Source organism: Apodemus sylvaticus, chromosome 15, assembly GCF_947179515.1.
Source record: "Apodemus sylvaticus chromosome 15, mApoSyl1.1, whole genome shotgun sequence".
NCBI lineage: Eukaryota > Metazoa > Chordata > Mammalia > Rodentia > Muridae > Apodemus > Apodemus sylvaticus.
Genome location: NC_067486.1, coordinates 12,831,063 through 12,857,530, shown reverse-complemented (window position 1 = coordinate 12,857,530; position 26,468 = coordinate 12,831,063). Strand labels below are relative to the sequence as shown.

Below are 26,468 nucleotides of genomic sequence, written 5' to 3'. Positions count from 1 at the left end.
ATTTACTGCCCAGGTGGCTATCAGGGGGAGGCTATGTTTATAAATCTCTTTTCAATTTACAAAGCTACATTTTTATAAACTCTTGTCACTCTTGATGAGGACACATTCCAACGCTTTCTGGTGTCACTGGGAGCACACAGACTGAAGACAGTATTAGAAGGAAAGTCATCTGCTTTAAATTATTTACTGATATATAATGTTTTTTACTGACCTATATTTTAAAAGGCAATTTCATAATAAAACATTCATGTTTGACATATATGGATTAAGATAAATGAATTGAACATAAAATGACATGTAAATATTTATATAACTTAATTATTCATATAACTAAGTGCCCAAATCATCTGAGAGCACATCCATGTTCAGAAACATGAAATGATATGCATTGACTATGTATTATGGTCCTTGTTTACATATTAATTAGGCAAACATTTTCTAACATTAAAATGATGCAATTTTTTACCAATATAAAATGCTAAAGCTGATATTGTAACCACTTTGGTAAAAAGGTATTCTTTTTTTATTAGATATATTCTTTATTTACATTTCAAATGTCCCCTTTTCTGGTTCCCCCCACCTCCACGAAAAACTCCTAACCCCTTCCCTCCCGCCCTGCTCACCAATCCACCCACTCCGGATTCCCTGTCCTGGCATTCCCCTATACTGGGGGCATCTAGCCTTCTCAGGACCAAGGGCCTCTCCTCCCTTTGATGTCCAACAAGGCTATTCTCTGCTGCATATGCATGTGGAGCCATGGGTCCCTCCATGTGTACCTTTGGTTGGCAGTTTACTCCCTGGGAGCTCTGGGAGTACTGGGTGGTTCATATTGTTCCTCCTAAGGCATCACAAACCCCTTCAGTTCCTTGGGTCCTTTCTCTAGTTCCTCCATTGGGGAACCCTATGCTCAGTTCAACAGTTGACAGATAGTGTCCCCCTCTGTATTCGTCATGTGATGGCAGAGCCTTCCTGGTGACAGCTCCTGTCAGCAAGCACTTGTTAGCATCCCCAATAGTGTCTTGGTTTAGTAAAAGTTTATAGGATGGATCACTAGGTGGGGCAGTCTCTGGATGGTCTTTCCCTCAGTCTCTGCTCCACACTTTGTCTCTGTATCTCCCTCTGTGAGTATTTTGTTCCCCTTTCTAAGAAGGACTAGAGTATCCATACTTTGTTCTTCCTTCTTCTTGAGCTTCATTTGGTCTGTGAATCATATCTTGGGTATTCCAAGCTTTTGGGGTAATATCCAATTATCAGTGAGTGCATATCATGTATGTTCTTTTGTGATTGGGTTACCTAACTCAGGATGATATTTTCTAGTTCCATCGTTTGCCTAAGAATTTCATGAATTTGTTGTTTTTAATAGCTGAGTAGTATTCCATTTGTGTAAATGTACCACATTTTCTGTATTCGTTCCTCTGTTGAGGGACATCTGGGTTCTTTTCAGCTTCTGGCTATTATAATTAAGGCTGCTATGAACATAGTGGAGCATGTGTCCTTATTACATGCTGAGAAGTGTTCAAAATCCTTAGTCATCTGGGAAATGCAAATCAAAACAACCCTGAAATTTCACCTCACACCAGACAGAATGACTGGATCAAATACTCAGGTGACAGCAGGTGCTGGTGAGGATATGGAGAAAGAGAAACACTCTTCTACTGCTGGTGGGATTGCAAGGTGGTAAAAAGGCATTCTAAGGAGACACTTGGGTCTCTCAACTGATTATCAGATTGTTGAAACAATAGACTCCAGGAAATGGAAATTTCTCCAGGAATCTCCTGCTGGGCGGAAGGCACCAGCCAGCAGGGTAACTTGTCAAGAGATTTCAAACAATTCTAAGAACTTTTTAGGCCACTACAGGATGAGACTGAAACATACAGGAGATGGGTTAGTGGCCAGTGGAACCACATGCTGACTGGTCCTGCTCAGATGCCTATCCTGGCCCTCCCTACATTTAGACTTTAATCCTACATCCCTAAACATGGACTTGAGGGTTTGCTGAATCTCTTTGTCTCTTTGTCTCTTCCCCAATATGGCCACATTGAATAAGTTTCTCTTTTACTTCTGGTTCCCACGATTAATTTACCACTCTTTATTAGCTAGTGAGGACCAGTGGCTGGAGGTGATATGTGGCATACATTTTGATCTTCTTGGATCAATACAAAACAGAGCATAATAAATTATAAAATGTATCTACCATCTATTATAGTCTGTGTTTAATTTTTAATTATGCAAATACATTTACCAATATTAAACTTCTTTGTTTTGTAGCTGTTTTGAAAAACCACCTTTTCCAGATTCAGTGCTTGCCGGTGTGATATTCCCATCCAGAATGATAGGATTTGCTTCCCACATCAGTATTCTTCAAAGCTTTCACCTAGCCCACTTCATAGTTTGATCCCATCCTCTGCTCTCAACCTTCAAAGTGGTGCCTTAAACTGGGGACTGATCATTCAAAGCATAAGCCTATGGGAGACATTTTAACTCCAACCCATAACACCCATACATGTGGCATGCCTGTAGCACATTGTGACAAAGACTACGTGGTAGTTAATCAGGTCTAAGTACCAGCTCCTATTCCTGATTTATCTAATCCGGTAGGAACCAATGGGGCAGATTCTAATGACATAACCATTTCATGAGCATCATTTTGGTAGACGCAGTGCTTTATAAATTTGGTTTTTTCAGACTTCTGAGAATTCACTGCTCTCCTTACTCTATGCACATATTTTAGCCAAACAGAAATGAACCTTTGTATTTCATTTTCAATACTTCTCAATAGAGTTGCCATAGTAATTTAAGATAATGCTTCCAGGCCAGTCTATTTAATGGTAAAGAAGTTACAGCTCATGAAACGGACTGTCTAATTATGTGTCATAATTTAATAATTAAGTAGATTAGTTATGTGTCATAATTTAATAATTAAGTAGATTAGTAGGATTCCAAAGTAAGATGATTTTTTGCTGTGGTTTATTTAGACTAGCACATTCCCAGGACCATTTGTTCTAGGAATTTCCCGTGAGGAGAGATGGTAGAAACAGATTTGCTGCATCTCCACTTCACCTACTTAATCTGAATATCCAGATTAAGTCCTGGGAAAATGTCGCTTTAGAAGTCACTCCCAAGAGAATTTCATAAATATTATTTATTGAGCATGTGTGCTGTAAGCTAACCTAAATGCTTGTAAAATCTCCAATTTAGGGTTTGTTGAATAGACACAATGAAGACTGGTGTTAATAAATGCAAAACACTTAAAAAGCTTGCATACCATTTAAGAAGTGGATGCATTTGATACATTTTTTTTCTTAAGCGTGAATACTGGTTTGAAAGTGTTATTTGTAACAAATGATGCTGTGCAGGAAAAGAAGTAACTTGCATAGGTTTCTAGGTTTTTAAATCAAACCACTGATTAATTGAGACACCTGGGAGTTGGGATGCCTAATGGCATAATCTGAAAAGCAGAAAAGATTTTACTGGCTTTGGATAAATCGTTTCAGGATAAGCTTCTTTCCCGTGAGAACTGTTTTCCCCTCCATACAGAAGTGCATAAATTTGGGGCCTCTTCAGTTCTGTGAGTGCTTTATCTTAAATATTTAGACTGCAAGAAAAAAAAAGCCAAGATTTTTTTTTTTTGATTTAATGGATTTTTAAAAATGTATGAACCTAGTTTGGAAAGCCTGCCAATGATTAGAAAGTCTTAATTTTAATATTGCTATCTTCATTCCCAAAGAGCAATGAGATATTTCACACAACTTTATTTTCTTTTAATAAACCTATTCAAGTCATTTTTACTCCTTTTCATCACGAAATTTAATTATCAACATCCTTAGTTTTCTGTTTTCCTGGTTCTGGTCTTTATTCTATCTTACCTATGGGATCTCTTTCCATTAAATGTATGAAGTCGATATTTTAACTATTGATGCAGTGGGTTTCCAGTTAACTGTGGATATATGGAGTGAACCATCTCCCCAAAGATCTCAGTTACTAACTGAGGTACTTGCTTGAATAGAACATGATAGGAAGTATTCACATTTTAAGCTGGAGTAGAATGGCAGAGATATAAGTTGTCCTAGTATTATAACTCACTGGAATAACAGTTAATTAAAATGAAAGCTGAGTTAGAGAGGGCGGGGTGTGGTAGTGCAGGCTTTTAGTCTCAGCACTGCGGAAGCAGAGGCAAGTGCATCTCTGAGTCTGGGATCAGCCCAGGTCTACCAGGAAAGTTCAAGAACAGCCAGGGCTACACAGAAAAACCCTGTCTCAAAAACCAGCAACAATAACAACACAAATGATATAGTAGAGAGACATAAATTATTACATGTAGGCCCACATGAACTTCACCATAGATAGGTCATTCTTTTTCCTCTGGAAGATGATTTTTTTTCCCCAAACGTAAGGTTTTTTCATAGCTGCTCAGAAAATCCAGCATCAAAACTGTGTGTTTCTCCTTTTGATTTGTTCTTTTACTAACAAAGGGAATCATGATTCTTTCATTAAGCATTTCTCCGCAATAGTGCACCCTGGGAGACTTAGCATCCTTGGTGGGCAGTGAGTGGCTCAGTGTTTGTTCTCTTTTGAAATTTTTAAGGTATTATGACTTGTGGGCTAACGAAATGGGTTCGTGCACTTCTTTTTATTTATCTGACAAATGTAATAGTTGAATCTGCTTGTCCCTTTATGCCAACAAAGGACAGTTTGTCAATACTTACTATGATAGCCACACATTTCAGCAACTCCCAAGAGAGTCATTTTGGTCAAATAGAAGGAACTGCTGTTAGATACTCCTTATAAGTAAATTTATACCACCATAGGGTATATGGGTCTTATCCTGTAATGAATCAATACTAATCAAGCATTTTAATACCCCATGAAAGTGATATTTTAGGCCAGTGCAAATGGTTGTTGTTAGATATTCTTTATATGGATGCCAAACTCTCTCTCTACATGAAAAGCTTAAAGGATCTTTTAAAATGCATCTATATCAGAAAGCAACTTAGAACCCTGGACATGTCCTTTTACAGGCTAGGTTTTCCCAGTCTTGCCACTATTGACATTTTAAACCAAATCATTCTTTGTTGTGAAATACTGGCCTGTGGACCAGAGGATGTTTAGCAGTATGCTTGACTTCAACACAAAGGGATTCAACCCAAAGATTTCAAAGTGGTATCAGTGACACTCCTTTTCTTAAATAATTTTAAAAGATACTGTAAAGTATCCACTGTATGGACAAAAGTCTCATAAGTTGAAAACCAGTACTGTAGATATTTCAGGAGTTTTGTCCTTCTCTATCAAGACAACCAAATCTTACTGCTATGATCCATCTTTGCATGTCTTACCCTGAGTCCATTGCTGAACCATTTTCTCCAAACTTGTATTTTCATTTGTCGTGTACAGGAAAGATTTTTATACACAACTTCAAATGTTGTACTGGCTGGTTTTGTGTGTCAACTTGATACAAGTTGGAGTTATCACAGAGAAAGGAACCTCCCTTACGGAAATGCCTCCATGAGATCCAGCTGTAAGGCCTTTCTCAGTTAGTGATCAAGGATGGAAGGGCTTAGCCCCATATGGGTGGTGCCATCCCTGGGCTGGTAGTCCTGGGTTCTTTAAGAAAGCAAGCTGAGCAAGCCAGGGGAAGCAAGTCAGTAAAGTAACATCTCTCCATGGCCTCTGCATCAGTTCCTGCTTCCTTTTTTTAAAAAATAAAACTGTTTTAATAATTATTTGGCATCATGAAAAAATACATATTTGAAATCAAAATTTTAATTATCACCAAGGAGACAGGTAATAACACACTCTACAAAGTGTATGCAGTGAAAGCCCGAGGACCTTAGTTTTATCCTCACTTTAAAATAAATGAAATTCTGCTTCCTAACTTTGAGTTCCAGTCCTGGTTTACTTTGGTGATGAACAGCAGTGTGAAAATGTAAGCTAAATAAACCTTTTCCTCCCCAACTTGCTGCTTGGTCATGATGTTTTGTGAGGGAATAGAAACCCTGACAAAGTCAGACGTGTATACGGGTAACTGATATGCTTGTATTACGGTATTCTATATGTTCATTACAACACTGAAAGAGAGACATTTTCTACTGAGAAAAATTAAAGTGGGCATAAATTCCGTGGTTTACCAGGAAGAGCTTAGTGGTTCATCTTCACAGATCTTGGTTGAACACAGTTGGGGAACCACCTTTGTTAGACACAATTCTATGATTTTTAATAAAAATATGTCATGGGTGATGGAACCCAATAAGTACACATCCACTCCATCACAGTCACAGAGTAAGGTGCTGCCATTGTTTAGACTTTACAAAAAAATTTAAGTTCATATTGTGATCTCCTCTCAAGTAAAAGGCAACTGAGAGTTAGAGAAGTGAATAGATTTGCCCATTTAACAGACACAGATCCAGGAGGGAAGTTGGCTTTGTTGGTCTGCATAGCCCTCTCTCTCTCTTTGGATCTTACAAGTGAAGATTTGTTTATTTAGTTCTGTAAATGTCCTCTAGCTGGATAGCATTTTGTCACACTCTAAATTTCCAAGGGACTGGGTGTCACACATAGTGAAAGAAAGAGATATCAAAAATGAATATAAGATGCAGTGTCCTTTTAGGAGTTTAGAATCAAGTAGAGATAGCTCAGCTGACGTGGACATACATGTGCAAATGGAAGGGAGAAGTACTTAAAGAATCAGAGAATAAATGGCTTGACAAACCCAGAGCAAGGGATCAAATGATTATTTATTGGCCGGATGGACAGAAAGTTATGAGGAATAAGAGAGAATTGATATGTGTATCTCTTAATTTAAATTCATCGGGCAGTTTGACCTTTCTCCATTTTATGGTTATTTATCAAAACAGCAGAAGTAAATTATTGTGATAGATAACTCAGATAGTTTAGTCTTTTCAAACACTGGTAATTTATGTCTCTCCCCCTTCCCCAGTGTTCCTAGAAGCTTGTCAATGCTATTGATATTTTCAGAGGATAAGCTTTTGGCTTCATTACTTCTCCTACCATTCTTTTGTCCTCCTGCTCATTGATTTTTGCTTTGAGTTTATTTTCTTTGTCTTTCCCTGGCTTCTAAAGGTGGAAGCAGATTATTGACCCAAAGAATTCTTTTCCTAATATAAGCTTTAATGCTGTGTATTACTTTTCATACACTCTAAGTACCGTTTCTTATTTCTTAATTTCAGTTTAAAGCCTCTCTATTTTATTTTTTTACAGTGGCCTTATGATTGCTTCTTGAGTCATGTGTTTCCATAAGTAGGATGATTTTCAAGTATTTCCTTCATCAAGTTTCCCCTTACCTTTCTGTTTCCTGATTTCTAGTATAATTATGTTGATGAAAGATTATGTACTTCAGTCTTTTCAATCGTAAGCTTGATTTTTGACCAAGGATGTGGTCTTTATTAACACATGTGTAACGAAAGCATTTGCAAATGATAGATCCAGGCTTCTGTCAGCTGGAGCATTCTGTGCGTTAGTTCATAATAAAGTAGGTCAAGTCTTCTACGTCTTTGCTGCTTCTCCTCTCTAGCAACTCTGGGTTCTGAGAAAAGGAGCCATACTAAGTGTGGACTTGTTTTTTCCTGCATCCCCTTTCTGCTTTTTGTTTCATGAACATTTGTTCTTTATTCCTAGCTTCACGTGCACTTAGGATGGCCATGTATTCTTGACTCATGGACCCCTGCATTATTATGTAACCTTCTACTTAATCTTTGGCAGTATCCTCTGCTCTGAACTTGTTGCTTAAGTTAATAAGCCATACCACTTTCTTTTAGTAACCAGTTCCATGGTGTATCAGTCCCAATCTTCTTAATTTTTAATTCATTTAAACCATGATACTTCTATGAGTGGCAGTTGTTGTTATAGCAATTTCCTCCAAGTTGGGACATTCTGTGATGTATGGAGTGTCTTTAAGACTCAGGACATTTTAAGATAAGGTTCCATAAAACTCAGGAAGTAAACACCTCAGAATTTTCAGTAACTTCCTGGAACTGACAAGTTTCACTAGGCTCCTTCCTTCACCCTCATGAACCACCACCCATGAAGAGAGCATAGGCTTTCTGTGACGCAGTTGTTTTGCTCCCCAAAGTAACCCCTTTCTCATGCTCGTGTAAGTAACCCTAATAAACTAATTGGTTCACCAAGTTGGTCTTAGGTGGTATCTTTATTTTGGTTTATTGCCAATTCACTATCTGGGGTGAGTAGACATTTATTCAGGAGTTCATAATTATAGGATCCTCCTCTTGAGTTTCTTCATCTTTTATCATTTCTATAGTATTTTCTACTTCTTTAAGATAACCCCTTTTGGATCTCTTGCCAAAAGATGTGCTTTATTTCCCCAACTTTTTGAACATATTCACAATGGGCTTATATATGGGAAGGGAGGAAGGAAAGAAGGGAGGGATATAGGGAGGGAGAGTGGGAGTGGGGGCATATGAATGAGAATGAGAATGGGGGAGAGAGTGAAACTTGCTCCATGAAGATTGGAGAAGCATCCTACTCTCCTAGTCCTCCACCACTGTGATTAGAAAGTCAGGTCTGCACTGCAATTGTCCTAGCTTTAGATCCTGCTGGGTCTTAATGTTGGTTGTGTCCCTTGCTGCTGCTTGTTCACTATTCAAGGGATCACCCAAGATGTTGGCTACAAAGGACTACAGAGAAGAAAAACAGCAGAGAATGCCCCCCCCCAATATCTAAGCACAAGGAGACTTTGTCCAGCCAAAGCTAGAGACTGCCTTCAGAGAACTAGAGAGTTCTTGATGGTACTGAGGTTCACCTAGTATCTGGGCTATGTTTGGTCCACTATGGATTAAATAGAGGAAGAAACCTGGCAAAGGCCTTAATTAGTTAGGCAGAACTTTGAATCTGGCTTGAATCTGCCAGGCAGCCATAGCTGGAGATAGCTGCTGTACACACCCAGTCCAGGTCTGAGAGCTGCTTTCACTGGTGGCATGGGGCAGAATGCACTTTCTCCATCTCACCCAGAATCCCAAGTCTTCCACTTAAAAAATAAGAAACAAAAACTATCATAAACATGGCACATACTTCATGCCATGTATAATAAGTTGACTATATGAAGCCAAAAAGATGAATGAAAAAAAATTGTTCTAGACATGATAGATCTCAGTCCTTGTAATAATCAGTGGCTTTGATTTGCCATACAATCTGGTTTTTGTTTGCTACTACTGGAAATGCTTTCTGTCTGGAGACTACTGTGATTGTACATTACATACAATATCCTCAAGGCAAACTGTTGTTTTTAACAGCTCTGTAAGTTTTTGTAAGCACTGACTTTTATTGAGAGAACTTCTAATTAGCATAATTTTTGAAAAGCCCAATCAGGATAATTCTAAACTGCTACATGCAAAGACACACTCATATCTATAGATCACTGTGATCCTACTGCTGAAATGCACAGCCATCAGAACAAGGCTACATACATTAATTATTCATGTGCCGGTAGAGAAGAGCCAGACATGTTCAAAATAGATGCCAGAAAGCTTGTGAATTCAATTCCGAAAAGGGAATTAGCTAGAATTTTATAATGAATCTATTTGTGAAGCAAATCATTACCTCTTGGCTTTTCCTTATTACGCGTGCTATTTCTTTTTTGTAAATAAGAGTTATCTAATCACAGTCAGACCTGTTCCTGTTTCTGAGACCCTCTTCTACCTCCATGGTCAGCCTAAGGTAACAAGGCACATGTGTAAACCTAAGGTGCATGACTTTGGAGGTTGTGGTATACTTTTTTTGGCAATCTCTGTGCAGAGGGATACAAGGATTATTGAGTTGTCTTCCAGTCAACAAACTATAATCTCATTTGATGGAGAGGGGGGACTGCTACCCTGAGGCTGGGGGTGCTCCCTGGGGCTGAGATGCTCTTGTGTCAGCAGGTGGCTGGAGCAGATGATACTCTTCTGTTGCCACTAAAGAAGGCAAGGGAAAGCCTCTCAGCAGGAGAGGCGTTGTTCATGGCCTGGAACATCCAAACTATCTTGGTGAAGACACTCTTCTCTGTATTTGTTTTCTTTACTTAGTTCAGATATTTTCCAAGTCTGATGTGTTTACTAATGACAAAAACAAATGCATAAATCTTTGCTGATTGACTCCATGTATAAAAATATTGCCCCGCCCCTTTAGGACCCAGAAGCAAATTATTTCTTTATTTCCCTTTTAGGGTCAATGAGGTTAAGAAAACTAAGAGAATTCCAAGGGCATTTTTTTCTGCATCTAAATATTCGTAATCTTTCTTCTATAACTTCTTTTTATTACAACTAATATGAAGTATAAAGAGCTCCCCCAAAAATGCCTTGTTATCTAGCAAAGGGTGGGGCCTCTCCAGTTAATGTAAGAATGAATGTTTTTTTTGATATTACAATTTTAAAGTAGAAGGTTTAGATGTAAAGGATGTGCTTAGATTAATTCTAATCATTAGGTGTAGATAAGACATGAAATCAGCCTAGGTACCCATCGACAAATAGATGGATGGATTGATGAATGAATGGGTAATGATTAAGCATCACTCACAGAACACTATTCCACTATTAAAAAAGAACAGAAAACTGTCATTTGTACAAGCATGGATAGAACTAGGAAGCATGTCTTAAGCAAAATGAACCAGAAAAAAGGCCAACATTTCTATGTAGAAGCTACAACAAGAAAATTGTCTTTTATATAAATTAACAGTTGAATAGGCTGCAAAGTAGGAGGTGGATAGGTGAGAGTAGGTTGGATTTGACTACTGCATGCCTTCTGTGTATGTCAATCACTGGACTCCATAAACTTGTGGAACTAATATAGTTTCATCTAAAATAAGTTCAGAAAAAGAAAAGTTGTGTAAACTCTGGAATTTTTCTGTGAGTAATATTGCAGAAGCTGCTTTTGCATTATTTTTGATGTCTGTGGAAGAAGAATGCTTCTTTTTTTTTTTTAAACATTTTAGAGTTGGCTTTCTGTAACCCCAGGTAGTTACTGCTTTTGCAAACTGTACCACAGAGAGATACTGACCGGCTGACCCCTGGCCAGTGTGAATGTGTACAGAAACACAGCAGAGGGAATTTGTGATGTTTTCTGTATTTTTGTGTGATGTGCGCAATGGTGTGCGGCTACAGGTAAGGTCTCCTTCCTTCTGCCCCTTTCCATTACAATGATACAGAAAGCACAAATCCTGTTTGTCTTGAATCACAAAGATTCTGTGAGTTAAATAGCCCAGACGTTCACCCGTGGCACTTCAGAAGGAATCCTATTAGACTTTCTGAGGTTATCCCCGCCTGCAGAAATTCATTAGTTATGAAGTGCATTCTTCCTAACATTCTGCCATTGGGAGACAGCTGTTCTAGGCTACAGCTGTCAACCAGAATTCTTCAGACACAACGGAGTAAAGAAAGAAAATCACTCAGTGTATGGAATTTTCCCCTCCTCAATAAAACATTTTATCTCCTCAAGTTATGGAAGTGAATAACGAGGTGGCGGAGCCCGTTGCCATAACGCTCCGCGGATGCTGGGTCACATTGCTTCATTGACAGAGCACACTCACCAGGCAACACAGAAGTGAATCATCTTAATCAAATCAGCATTTCAGCTCTCGTCCCCCTCATCCAATTCTAATTTATCATAAACAGTGTGATCAGGAAGTGATGAGAGACTCTCATACCCTTTACTGGGATGACACCTAATTTGTATTCCATGGAAAGATAGTCTCGGAAGCCAATAACCTATTCAAATTGTGATTTGAGTTTTCTAAATAAATATTTATCCAGATGATGCATATTAATAATTTAGCACCCAGAAACTCTCAAGGTGTTCGAGTTTCGGTGGCAGATTGACTCGCATTAAAATGGTATATTATTGATCCTATAGAACCAAGAGCTTTGATGATAGGTTGGAAGACTGGCATCTTACCCTTGCAAGCCTGGAGTATAGAAAGGCAAACAGAGACCTTAGAAACTGATGAATACTAATAGGATAGAAAAGGAGCAGTGCACTATTAGCAGAGAGGAAAGCTTTTAGTATAGACATTGGGGATAAGAAAGGGGAGCGGGGAACACCCCAAGGAGAGTGTTAAGGTCCTCCTTATTTCAATGAATGCCAGGGATCCTTTTCATTTACCCCATCTTGAGATCATCCAGGGAAGCTGAATACCTGTTCAAGAATGTTACAGTTCAACTGAGCTGACCTTAAGTGACACCTGTATACTACTTACATTAATCTAGAGTTAGCTAAAATTATCTTAGACAAGCACCCTCTTAAAAAAAGCAAGGGCGGACTACCTCACACATAAGGAGATGGGCATTTTGAGCATGTAGCAGGAGAATGTGAAAACACAATTGCATGTGGAATAGCCCCAAAGCCCATGTGCTAAACACTTGTTCGATGCTCTTGGATATGTGAGTTTTCAGAGCTAGGACTCAACAGAAGGAAGTTGTAGATGTGCTCTTGAGGTCCTAAGCCTCTCCTGTCTCCCTCCTTTGTTTCTAGGTACCATGAAGTAACAGGCGTTCTTATCTACACACCCCATTAATGACATATTGTGCCGCCTCATGCTCAAAGCAACATTGTGATGGGAAACCTCTTAAATTACAGATTACAATAAACCTTTTCTTTTACTAAATTGGATGCATCCAGGTTTTTGCTACAGTAATGAACATGACTAACACATAAGACCTAAGGAGAGCTGTGGTACAGTACCTTGTACAGCATCGGATGCTTCTGCTGTGATACTGGCCTGACTAGGAGTTGTGATCACTAGAAAATTTCGAAGCCCTATAGTCTTTTGTTTTATCCATAACACATAAGTTACTTTCTAATAAGTATATTTTATTTTTAAATTTATTATTATTAATTATTGGTGATGGTAATGGTACATGTGTGACTGGGTGTGATGTGTGTCATGTGTGATGTTTATGTGTGTGTGTGTGTGTGTGTATACACAGCCATGTGTGTGTCACGTAGCAGGACCTGTGTAGATCAAAGGACAATTCAAAGGCAGTAGTTCTGTCTTTCCACTGTGGGTTATTGGATGAAACTCAGGTTTTCAGCTTTGCTCAGCCATCACATTTACCCACTGAGACATCTCACAGGTAGTATTTTTCCTTCAGAGACAAGATCTCACTCTTTCCCTGGCTAGCCTTGAACTCACACTCACTCAGCCTCAAGCCGCTGAGTAACTGGGATAATACCCAAGACATAATCCACAAATTAAATGATGTTCAAAAAGAATGGAGGAGTGGGCCCTGGTTCTGGAAAGACTCAGTGCGCGAGTATAGGGGAATTCCAGAACAGGGAAGTGGGAAGGGGTAGATGGAGGAACAGGGAGAAGGAAGAGGGCTTATGGGACTTGTGGGGAGTGGGGACCCAGAAAAGGGGAAATCATTTGAAATGTAAATAAAAAATATATCAATAAAAAAGAAGTATGGTAAATGTTCATATCTATCATGTCTATAGGAAATGCCTGTTCTCCTTGCTTTTATTGCAGCCATTTTCAGTTTTCTAAGATCTTTATCACACAAAAACCTTGGGTACAGTCTTCCAAATTCAATAGAAAGTAACTCTAAGGATTTTGAATGAAATGGTATGGAACTGACAGTTCTGGGAAAAAAAATGACATTATTACAATATCCCATCTAGAGAGATGATGCTGACCTCTCTTTCCCCCTCATTATGATGTGGTCTGAATATGACATGTCTTCATAGGCACATGTGGCAGGCACACTAGGTACCCAGTGTGTGGTGCTCTTTTGGTTAGCTCTGAAAAGGTAAGGAAATGGGGATGGACAGGAGGAAGGTGGCCACTGAAATCAGGTCCCTAGGGTTATATTATCCTTGCCTACTTCCTGTCTCCTCTCTGCTTCCTTGCAGCAAGCAATGAAGAAGGTTCTTTGCCACACACTACATACCTTGTGCTTGTGAGAATTTGTCCTAGCATAGAGGGTCACACAATCAGGTGTTTTTGTCATGGTGACACTTAAAAGTAAATAATACTATTGAAGTTTTATGTGTTTCTGTTGCTCTGTAAATGTCAAGTATATGTGTCTTGAGTCTTTTGTTGGGGATGGAAGGAAAGATGGGGATGGAAGCCAGGAATTTCTGCATACAATGCAAGTTGAGTCATAACTCATCTATCTTATGGCCCTTAGGTGGCTTGGGTGTTTATTCGCATGCATATTAGGATTCCTAATATGTGTTGCTGGCATTTAACAGTCCACTAATTTTGTTACACAAATTGTATACACTGCCTACTTGGTGACACTTTGTTACTTTAAAAACTTCGTATTAATGATGAAAATATTTATAAAGGACAATCAATATTTTAGTTTCCACCTTTCCAATTATTTTATCTTCTTTGTACAGCCTTAAAGGACATGATGGTTGAGATTTTAAATACAATACTGAGTAGCTACAGACACGCTTTTCTACCACTGGCTTTAAAGGAAGGTGTCTACATACCACTAAGTATGGGAATCAAGGCAAAATGATTTGACTTTATGAAGATAATCTAGTATCCTAAAATTTTCCGTCTATCCATAATTTTTTAAATGTGGATAAGCAGTGTGGAATACATTTTATCAGTTCCTTTTACTTTTGAGATTTATTTATTTATAGCAGGGTCTCCTGTAGCTAGCTAGGGCTGTTCTGAACTCTTCATAGTTAAAGATGACTTTGAACTCCTGATCCCTCTGCCTCTACCTCCCAAAAAGCTGGCATTACAGGTGTGTGCTACCACACTTGGTTTAGGCACTCTGGAGATCCAAGCTAGCACCTTGTGGATGGTTAGGCAAGTTCTCCAGCAACTGTACATCACGCCCAGCTCTTGAGTTAGATTTTAGAATAATTCCTCTTCAAGAAGCCTTCGGGGCATGCTCAGGGTAGAGTGAAGTCTGGTCTTGGTTCTGCCAGGTTTTCATCTCTACCAACCATAGTGGGCTTAGCAATCTGATTAGAGCGCTCTGTTACCCACTAGCTCCTAAGAAACATACAGGCAGGACTATGCTTTATTTATAGCTTCATCCTGTGGCCATTGGTATAAAGCACAAAATAGCTGGAGTGCATTTCTACAAATAATTGGTTGATCCTATGTCCTATAAACTCACCTATTTCTTCCTCAAAACAAATATTTATATTAAGTACACTTCACTTATAAAGGCAATTAGAGTGGATAATATATTTGCCTGAAAAGTTCTATTTATCAACACACGTATTTGCTGTTAATAAAATAAACCCTCATATATAATTACACCCTTTGAGAGAGATACCTTCTTTCTACCTAGATAAAACAGAAATTATATTGTTATATTTTATTTGACAATGAATTATTAAAAGACAATGTTATATTTTCAATCGAATTCATCTTTATCCAAACCTTGTCTTTTCTGGTTGCTATTCAACCTGGCACTATTAATAAAACACAGGTGAGACATTCATGATCTTTGTGAGTATTTTCTTTCTTATCAGCTCAACAAAAACTAGAGTCACCTAGAAAATGCAGGTTTAACAGAGACATTGCCTCCAATAGACTGACCAATGTTTTGTAGATTAATGGCTGACAGGGAAAAGCCAAGTCCACAGGAAATGGTCCCAGTTCTAGACTGCTGTTCCTGGGTTGTATATGAAAGCAGGCCAAGCAAGCCTTGGGAAGCAAAGCTATTCTTTTATGGTCTCTATTTCAGCATCTGGCTCCAGGTCCTGGTCTTTGCTTCCCTCTATGGTGGCCTGTGTAAGCCAATCAATTTCTTCCTCCCAGAAGGTACTTCTGGTTGTGCAGTTTATCACAGTAACAGAGAGACAACTAGAATATTCACAAACTTGGATTTGCCTAGCGCTTACTTTTTCAGATTTTTTTTTACTTCTGAAACTAAAATAATTTTATTTTCATTTAAATGCTATTCTTAACTGGTGCAAAAGTCTCCTGAGTTTAATTAACATCCTCTGCTACTTAATTACCACAGGACCACAAATGCCATTTCAAAATGGAAAACTTTGATTCTTTAACTTCCTTGTGCCTTCATGCACAGCAGTAGTGATATCACAGTAGTGATATTTATTAGCTGTCTTTGCAAAACTGTGGGTAATACATCTTTCATGTTTTATTGAAAAGAAAAGAAACCAAATTCCACCAGGATCTGCATTGTTAGTTCTTCCTCTTGACTGCTTCCTATGAGCATGTTTTTCTGCTATTAGATGTGCTTGGATTAATTTTCATTTTAAAATGGCAGACTGAAAAAGCAAAATCATATATATATATATGAGTTAGACAATTAAGTCCTACATCTGATGGTCTGGGTCACAAATAAGATTGTGCAGTAATTTCTGCTGTGGCAGAGTGTCTTTATTTTCAGTAAGGTTTTTATTTTAGTTCGCTCCAGTGGATAACAATAAATAGCGACTCTGTAACATCCTGTATTCCTTCAGATTCTACCAACTCAGAATAGTATTTTGCAAACCACAGTTTTTTTTTGCTGGATTCACTTCTAGGGAATGTTAGTCAGGCTCTATCCACAACACAGATGCAAGAATCTCTTTACATATCCACCAGGGAGTCCCATCTTTTTAGTGGAAGAGTTGTTGATCAATGCATGTGACTCAATCTGGTGGGAAATTCCTTATTTCTCAAGTTAACTCAAAATCTCACTTTTTAAAAGCATATAGGCTTCTGAACTTCAAGTGTTTGCTCATATTATAAAAAGAAAAACAATCTCTTAAATATAGAATCACTATCATGTCCAGTAGTCTATCCAAAGTGTTCTGCACATTTTGCTAATCTTTTATCTACGGAATACTTGAAATCTCTATTAAGGGCATCTCCCTCTCTGTGTTCTTAGTGGTATCTAAGGTTGTATCTAGACTACATAAAGTCTACTTTTCCCATGGAAAATGTAATTGTTTCATTTTAATTCGGGGAGGCAGGGCCAGTAAGCATCTATTAATAACAATTCACCTTTTATCTGACACCCTGTGTTTGTATCTCCAAATCCAAGTTTAATTTCCCTTCCGGCTACTTTGAACAAGATGATTTTTGCCAAAAGATCATTTCCTCGCTTCTATCTTTGGCTGTGTGTCCAGGAGTCTCTCTGTCTCGATGGAATTTCCTTTCCTTCACTGTTCATTTGTGTAAACATGTACCCTTTCTTCAAAACTCTTATCTAATGCCACTTACAAAGCCTTCTTTAAACATCTCATTGTAAACATACATTCGCTCTCTCTCTCTCTCTCTCTCTCTCTCTCTCTCTCACACACACACACACACACACACACACACACACGTGTTAAGTTTTAAAAAGAGCAACACATCCCTCCTCAGCTATAATTGCTGTAGTGTCAGAGAGAGGCCTCAGACTCTTCACTTAACCAATTTATAGACATTACAGAATGGCCCAATTATTTTCTGAGCTCTCCCTCAGTTTTTTTTTTAACTAAATGTTGCCATTTTTATTTTTGAAAAAAAAAATTTAAAATTACTCAAGACTAAATTTTATTATTCCATTGCTTCTCTCTCTCTCTCTCTCTCTCTCTCTCTCTCTCTCTCTCTTTCTCCTTTTTTTTACTACTTTCCTTATAACATGAAACAGTTTAAGATGATTCAAATTATTTAACCGAATGTCTCCAGGGGCTTGAGAAAGAAAGTATAGATTTTGAATTCCAAACTGGCAATATTGGGAAACATGTGCATAAAAGAACTCATGTGACTTCTCCTAGAACTGATTCTGTCCCCCTTCCCCTCCTGTCCCACCCCCTCCCTTCACATACTACAAAATAATAGAAAAGAAGGCTTGGGTGGAGTTGAAAACTCCTTTCAAATGTTAAACAATCACTGGAAATCCTGAAAATGTATCCTCCTCCATCCAGTGGGAAAAACACTTTAAAGGATTTTCCCCCCTAAGTATTGTTCAGCAAGAGCTTTACTGAGAAGTTTCTATTTTTGACAGAAAGTTCAGTTTTAACTGCCTGAAAAATAATGCCATCTGTGTTTACTTTTCCCTTGCAAAACACAATTCCTTTTTTTTTTCCGTTTATGCATAACAAGTACATGGTTCTAGAAACCCCGAATAATGCGTTGATCGGAAAGGTGTATTTCTTTTTTAAATCCAAGCAACAGAAAGCAAATTTGCAAATTAAAAAATTTAAGATATTTTGGTTAATAATTGTGGCCACAATATTTATTTCCTACTGAGACGGGGTGGGAAGTTAATAAACTGGACGCAAACTGAAATTTAGTGAGTGTCACTAAATTTAGTGACACTGGAAGGCACAGGAGCAAAGAATCCCATGCTTGCGCAGTCTCACCCATGACTGGTTCAATTCACACTTATACTGGAGCGGTAGCACAAGACATTCAGAAATCATTACAAATAAGTTTATTAATCAGAAGCTTTTAATTACTTTATATTCTGTGTAGCTATCTACAGTCCTAAAAGTCATTTTAGATATTTGAGTTATCCCATCCCTGTAAAAAAAAAAAAAAAAAAAAAAAGTGCTGATTGGCAATAAATTGCTTTGTCACTGAATCCTCTACAAGGGAAAAAAAAATCAGAAATTTTACTTGGTTTATATTTCATTGAATATTTAATCTCCACTTAAAATCAATGAATTTTTTATTTTTAAAATTATAGTAGGAACAACAGTATGAACCGAACCATACCCCGAGAGCTCCCAGGGACTAAACCACCAACCAAAGAGTATACATGGAGGAACCCATGGCTCCAGCTGCTTTTGTAGCAGATAGTTTTGTGGGACATTAAAGGGAGGAGGGAGGCACTTGGTCTGAAGAAGACTTGATGCCCCAGTATACAGGAATACCAGGACAGTGGGAGTGGGTGAATTGGTAGGCAGGGGGAGAGGGGATGGGATAGAGGGTTTTTGGAGGGGAAACGAGGAAAGGGATAGTACTTGAAATATAAATAAAGAAAATATCTAATAAAAAATAAAAATAAAAAAAAAATCATCCTGGCATTTCTTTCATAGCTAGTAGTCTTTAAGAGTATCCCAAACCAGACTTTGGGAGAATGATGTATAGTCAAACAGAACTGTATTATCAGGTCTAGCGTGGATTCTCGAAAGTTTTTTGTTGTGATAGATTTCCCTTTTAGATTTCCCTTGGGAGAAACAGATGATTTTGTTGCCAGGTTTCTCAATGAACATGTTTCTGGAGCAGCAATGCCAGAACAAGCCTTACACTTCCTGTTTCCTCCTGAGCCTTCAGGAGGCAGAAGTTGATCTGAGCTACCTGGGACTGGAAGACTTTCCGCTCGTCCATAGGCCTATGGAGAAGGGAAGCTGAGGGGAACCTAGGCTGACCGCTTCTCATAGCTGAGCCACCGGGGACTCGGACTGCAGCTTGTGCTACCTGCTCTTGCTTCTCATTTCTCAACTCTGTGAACCGAGGAGCCGCAAGCCCACGCTTAGCATGGATTTAGCAGAACTACAAAAATAATTTTCGAGGCTTTCAACTGAAAGGCAGGCATCACTGTCCTTTGGTCAGTAGCAGAAATAAAGTACATTCTTAATCCAATACTGGGGATGTACTTAACACAGTCTGCATTTCTTGGTGTGGGATGTGATTATATATGACTCATGTCTACCGTTACTTAAGTTCTAAATTTATTTCTGAGTGGTCATATATGCATTATATAAACAGCTGAGATTTCATATTATAATTGTTTTCTTTATTTATAACCTCTTATTTTCTTTAGCTGGTAATGTATTAGACAATATAGGGCGTGGTTGACAAATAAGCTGACCATAATTTAACAACAAATGTCAGTTTAGACATCCTTCAATACAGGAGATAAAAGGATATCAGGAAAGAGTTTATCAATAACAAGACTACTTATCACAATACTAAAATACATATAAGAAACAGTGACAACATCCTTTTAAAACTCCCTTCTCATAAAGGCAATTTTTATTAATTTACACATCTATCAAGTAATAGTATATCTATTGTATTGATGAGTGCTTAAGTCTCGAGTAAAAATTTTAACTCAATAACCAATCTTTTGATTTGTGTGTGTGCATGTCCATTTGCATGTGCATGTGTGTGTATGCATACATAGATATGTGACAAAATTTCATGCAGTATTCCAGACTGAACTGGAAATAATTATGTTATTCAGGCTGCCTTTGTACTCCTGGCAATCCCTCTGCCTCAGTAGCCCAGTGCTGGAATTGCATTATAAGCATGAGCATCAAACTTCACTTTCTTGTCTGCATTCATAACTTATTGCTCTTGTAAGAGTGACCAGAAGCTGGAAAGAACCCAGGTATCCCTCGACAGAGGAATGGATACAAAAAACTGTGATATATATACACAATGGAGTACTATTCAGCCATTAGAAACAATGAATTCATGAAATTCTTAGACAAATGGATGGAGCTGGAGAACATCATACTAAGTGAGGTAACCCAGTCTCAAAAGATCAATCACGGTATGCACTCATTGATAAGTGGATATTAGCCTAGAAAACTGGAATACCCAAAACATAATCCACACATCAAATGAGGTACAAGAAGAATGGAGGAGTGGCCCCTGGTTATGGAAAAACTCAGTGTAGCAGTATAGAACAATACCAGAACGGGGAAGTGGGAAGGGGTGGATGGGGGAATAGGGGGAGGGAAGAGGGCTTATGGGACTTTTAGGGAGTGGAGAGTCAGGAAAGGGGAAATCATTTGAAATGTAAATAAAAAATATATCGAATAAAAAAAAAGAAAAAAAGAAAAAAGAGTGACTGGACCGAAGGAAGAACAACACTGTCAGGCACGAGCCCCACTCACGAGAGAATGTTTCCAATGTAGGCGTAGTAGGAGCAACAGTAGGGTGTACTTCCATCGCAGCAGTAAGACCGACACTCTTTGCCACACTGAGCAAGGCAGTCCTCTACAAAGTAAAAATGAGAGCAGATGAGGATGTGAAATCTCAGTTTAAGGACAAATTATCATGTTCGTGTAAATCAGCCAACCAGTTTTTAGCACATAGAAGATGTTCATTATCACACTCTAAATTCCGAAACCTAAGAGTCTAAATTGGCCTTCCTCCCCAGGTAGACTCTAAGCCATTCTTCCCAAGTCTCCTGCTCTGAACATTGTAACTGCAATTGCAAAGCTGGCTTTGGGTGAACAGGATTATGACGGAAGGAATGTATCAGCTCATCAGTTAATAAAGGTGCAGGTGGAGTTTTTGAAATAACGTCTATCCAGCAAAATTCCCTGACTTTGGAGTATTGATTCTCTATTAAGTTCAACTAATGAAAAATATTATTGGTCTGGGTAAGACCAACAGTGACCCCAGGAAACGAATAGGTATATTTGCCGTGGTAATTTAGTAACGCTTTTCCTTCTATTATTTTTACCTTCATCATTTAACTTCATAAATACACAATTACAGAACTGAGTCTGCATACTGTGGATCTACTGGGCTTGGAAGGCAATGAGCTGGTTTGAGAAAATGTCCATAAAAATAACTTGTAAATTGGCAGTTTACTTGATATCATATTGAAGAATCAATAAACTATAAAATAGCCCGATGTGAAGCAGTAAATTTCTGATTAAAAGGATATGTTGGACCTAATATGACCGTGTCACTTTTCTGTATGTACTTTCCAACAATGGAATTTACACAAACATATTTAATAAGAAACATGCTGACCTCAAACAACTCTTTGTTCTACCTAATGATTTATTTGACAGTATCCAGTTATTATTGGGCTCTAAGAAGCAATATAAATCACAGCATGTGTGTTTCAGGTACATATTTAAAAAGCATACTAGTCTCACAATTTACATTGTATACTCAAGAGCTTCAAAGTGAGCCACTTCCAGCTCAGCTCCTGAAAGGAATGCGTAGCGTATGCTATAAATTATACGAAGGTTTTATTCCTATCAAAGCAAAACTATTGAAGGCACAAGGTATTATATTTATGGACACATTTTATTGCTTTCTTCAGAAAAGGAAACCTTCAAGAGCTTTCAAACCAGGCCTTCCTAAGACGTGATCCAAATAGAGCAGACACTGTCTGACTTTGTTAATTAATGTGGTTTTCGTGGAACAAGTGAGAAAGGTCATATTTTCTTCCTCTTCACCTTGTTTCTGTATCACAGATAAACAAAATGAACTTTAAAAGTTTCTACTTGACTGGAGAGGGAAATTATTTTTGTTATTCTACTTAAATCCACAGGAGAAACCTAATCGATCATATAGCTCGAAGAAAGAAACTACATCAACAACAGTATTTTTCAAGAAAATACATCACTTTTTGTTTGTCTGGTTGGCGCAGCCCAGGCTGGACTGGCTACCTTCATGCTGAAGATGACCTTTAACCCCAGATCTCTTGACTTTACTCCCTACACATTGAGATTAGAGGCATATGCCATCTCGCCCAGCTAGGGCACCGTAATTGTTTAGGCTTCCTGTTCTACAATGTGAATTTCTCCAGTTTCTTTCTTTTTTTTTTTTTCATTCTTGTTGTTGTTCAATTGATTCAGGTATCTAGACAAGTCAGCTATCTGCAGAGCTTAGCAGGGATGTGCTGCTGTTTTGTTCTTAATAGCTACTGAGATAGTGAAGTGAGGACCCCATTACTCCTGGTGCTGGCCAGGAGCCCTGGTTTCCAATTAAGCTTCCCAGGAACTGAATGATTCAACTGCCCCATTGCACTCCTTGCTGTTACTACTGACATGAGGGACATGGTGTTATCAAAATACTGCCAGCCAGCTTTACAGGAAACCAAGCCCCAAAGTTTCTAGCCACGAAGCTGGATAATTCCTGCAGCAAAACTCAACTTGTCACACACAGTACATTGTTTTATGAGATTTTCTAGCACTGTTGTCTGCTTCCCAGAATTGAGGAATGTCCTTTAATCAGACCCCAATGCTAATGGTGCTATCATAGTAATTTTTTTCATATTATGAGAGTAATCTGGTGGAGATCACAGTGCACACTGCACTGGGCTGTTTCTCCTTTGTGAAATAATGGAACAGTCTAGTTGCCCTCAGAAAATAAAGAATTTAAAAAAAAACCCTAATACCTGAATTAATATTTTTGAAAATGAGTGCAAACTGTCTTCAAGTACTTTTTAATGAAAGGTGTGATCTGGAAGGTTCCTCAACATACTGCCCACCCCACCTTCAGGAGTATGGAATACAAGTGTACACTATAGCTCTATCTAGCTTGAATCCCTTGCTTTAGAAATGGCTTCTGCCAGCTACAGCTGAAGCTGAGAGGAAGGAAAAAGAGGGGCTGAGACCCAGAAGGTAAAACCTTGATCGAATCTTTCTTTGTCACCTGCAACAGAAGCTGTACAATAATGTGTATACTTCATTTGAAAATCTTTCCAAAAGTTACAAAAAAAAACCATATTAAGCATAGAAGAAATTATTATTTGCTTACCTTTGCTTTACCAAACAGACCATGAATCTATGAATGTATTTTATTTGTTTTGTGTAATATACCTAGGTCATGGTCAATGTATCCACTTAGGGGTTTTCTGTGTGAAATCACTTATTCGAATTCACTTATTAGAGTGTTCTGGCATTTAACCACAGCCCAGTTACACGTCTTAGTTTCAATCAAACTGAACTATCCATTGTTGGGATTACCCATTTTACCACACAGCCAATGTAAATACTATATCCAAATGTTTTCTTGGTCTAGGGCTTTCCTAGTCCCTAAAAGTCTCACTCTTGCTTGCTTTCCTCATTCAGATTGGGCAAGTTATAATCTGAATTTGCCTGAGGTCTTCTGTGGTCCAGTAGCCTTGCCTGCCTGGGAGGTTCTCTTGGTGAACATAATAAGCATTACCCAAAGAGGCTTACTCTCTTGAAATACCAATATGGCTCCCTTCTTTGATAACACAGTACAGGATTGTACCTGTCCTACGATGTACGCTTTCCCACATTAATCTGATCTATGAGTGCACCTTACCATCTACCGGAAACTCAGAGCATGACCTCTGCTCTAGCATCAAATAAATGTGGTAACCTTAAGACAGCCTCTGAAATAGGAGGTGCAGGAATTTTCACCGAAGAACTCATCTGCTCAACATTTCTCACACAAGCCTGCAAGCCCCCCATTCCCCCCAGTGCTGGGCTTGCTTCTCCCCTGTAGCTGATTGGATAGAAGCCTGGAAGACTTATAGAAACCACCTCACTGGCCGATGGCCATTGCTGAGGTTCCCTGCACACTGGAGGAGCTGTGCACGTGGGCCTGAGAATGGGGAAAGTACAAGAGCAGCCTTTCAGCCTTCCACAGGGAAGAGACACTGGACAGAGAAAATGGCCCCATGATGGTCCTGAGGCAAGGAAGCATCATCGTCTGCAGTGTCATTTGCTCTGTGCTATTTTCTCGGGTTTGTGTTACTTTGATAAGCTGAAGAGGTGGGGAATAATCATCGTTGTTTTCAAGAAACTCAAAGAGAGATGTTGATACAAAACGACCAGAGGACCATAGAAACACTCTACACAGTCCAAGCAGCAGAAATGCTACAATCACTAGAATTGGAATTATCATCCTCATCAAGTTAGAGGTGTACTTTCTACTTTTACTAACTTTTATATTAGAAAGTCAGCATTTCCCCTATACCATCTTTAATATAACTTTTAGATACCAATTTGCTTTTTAAACTATTTTTAAGACGGGGTCTGCTATGGGGTAGGGTGAGGTCTTAAACTAACCATACAGCTGACCGTGGCCTGGAACTTCTGATTTTCTTGGCCCTACCCCCCACCTCAGTGCTGGGCTTACAAATGTGGGCCTCCACAGCTGGTTAATGAAGGGCAGGGGATTGAACCCAAGTCTTTTTGGTTATGTTAGGCAAGTGCTCAACCCCAGGCCCTGGTTTGCATCTTAATAGATTAAAGTTTTCAACCAGCAAGGACTCCTTTCTGACAGAACAGGATGAGGAATTTGATTATTTTGATGCAGTGATGAAATTCAACTCTTTTGCTGTAATGAAGGAGGCTGCAAACATCTTCCTTACAGCTGGAGTGTCTTGGCAAGCATGGAGAACCGAGCAGCTCTGCGGATGCCTAGGTCAGCCTGTGATCCATTGTCTTAGAAAGTTAAAAACACAAGATACTTTAATCGCGCACTGCCTGTGAACGCGAGGATGCAAGGAGCACACGAGTAATTAAATTGATACTTGACTAAGCAGTGAAAGGCCATATAAGGCCCCCTATCAAGCTAAGAACAAGGAAAGCACGCTGCTTCATTAATTATCAGCAACTGCCACTACTACGAATAATTATAAGAAGGGAAATGAGGGGCCTTTCACAAACAGGTGCTTAATCACATTTAAAAAAGAAAATCATATTTGCGTAGTGAAATCCCATTTTGCCCAGACTGTATAGCTCAGAGTATAAGGTTGCTCAGCCGAATTTTTGGAGCTTTTGAAAAAAAAATATGGGGACATGTCTAAAGTAACTGACTTCTAAAAGAGGGAAAACTGGATTATTCCAGACGTGAGCAGCCTGCGATAAAATGCAAACGTCGCTAATGCGTTTATTTTGACTTCACCTTTAAGTTTCAAATATTTTAAAGAGCCTCTGGCGGCCCTCGACCCAAGTTCATTTAAATCCTAGATGTGTTTTTACATTAGCCAGATTAAAATCCCCTTAAACGCGAGCCTTTGAGATGCTTTACAAACAAAAAAGAAAGCAAAACAGCAAGTTAGTAATGTTAAAGGGGAGATGGGTGTTTGAGCATGCGGGGGGTCTGGTATTGCCTCTTAGGGGAATCAATACCCTTCTACATTCCCTCGTGGCCCCGCGTCCCTGGCTGGACTCTCTGTCCCTGTTCCCACTACCACTGACCTGCATAAACAAAGAGCAGGACCAACTTCGGGAGCAGGACCCCTGGACGCAGGGGCAGCCTCAACGCGTCCATTCAAGCCGGTGGCCCCAAGCTGCTCTGTAGGACAGAAGGGTAGACCTGGCCGAGACTGGAGTGAAGAGACAGCCAGGAACCCCAGCAGCGATGCGGAGGATGCAGGGCAGTCAGGACAACAGGGATGTGCTCCTGAGAGCAGGGTCCGGAGCTGTCCTAGCCATGACCCCAGTCCTGGGGAATCCGGCCTGCTGCGAGGCAGCTGGGCGCTGGTGGTCCTTGCCTTGCCGGGATGAGCTGCTGCAGGGGCTTTTAGGTCCCGCCCAAAGGTGCTGAGCTCTGGCAAGCAAAAGTCTGCCTCTCTGGAGTCCTTGGCCACCCAGGCTCACGTTTCATCTACAAGGGTGGCACCGAAGTGGGATGGGGGTAGGGAGGTGACAGACTCCTCCCCACTTCGCTGAGGTTTCCTCTATAGAATGGCAGGGTGCTTGGCTCCTGCAGGAAGGAACTTCTGAGTTGTTTGGCTTTTGCTACAGTTTAGCCACAACCCCCTCTAGTCTAGGGTCCCCTCTGGGTCACAACACTCCGCATCCCTTTTTGTTTTTCTTTCTCTTAGTATTTCTTTTCTTTTGAAGGAATGTATAGAGACTTTAGCTTCCTG

General features: G+C 39.2%; 1 protein-coding gene across 1 annotated transcript in view; it reads right to left on the bottom strand.

Annotated features, from left to right (window-relative positions):
• Positions 1 to 26,260, bottom strand: part of Cyyr1 (cysteine and tyrosine rich 1) — a 102,082-nt gene extending 75,822 nt beyond the window's left edge. The window contains exons 1-2 of the mRNA XM_052158790.1: positions 25,795 to 26,260; positions 20,764 to 20,866 (exon numbers count right to left, since the gene is read on the bottom strand). Coding sequence (XP_052014750.1) covers positions 20,764 to 20,866; positions 25,795 to 25,867 — 176 coding nt within the window. The 5' untranslated portion in view covers positions 25,868 to 26,260. The remainder of the gene's footprint in view (positions 1 to 20,763; positions 20,867 to 25,794) is intronic.
• Positions 26,261 to 26,468: the final 208 nt, after the last annotated feature.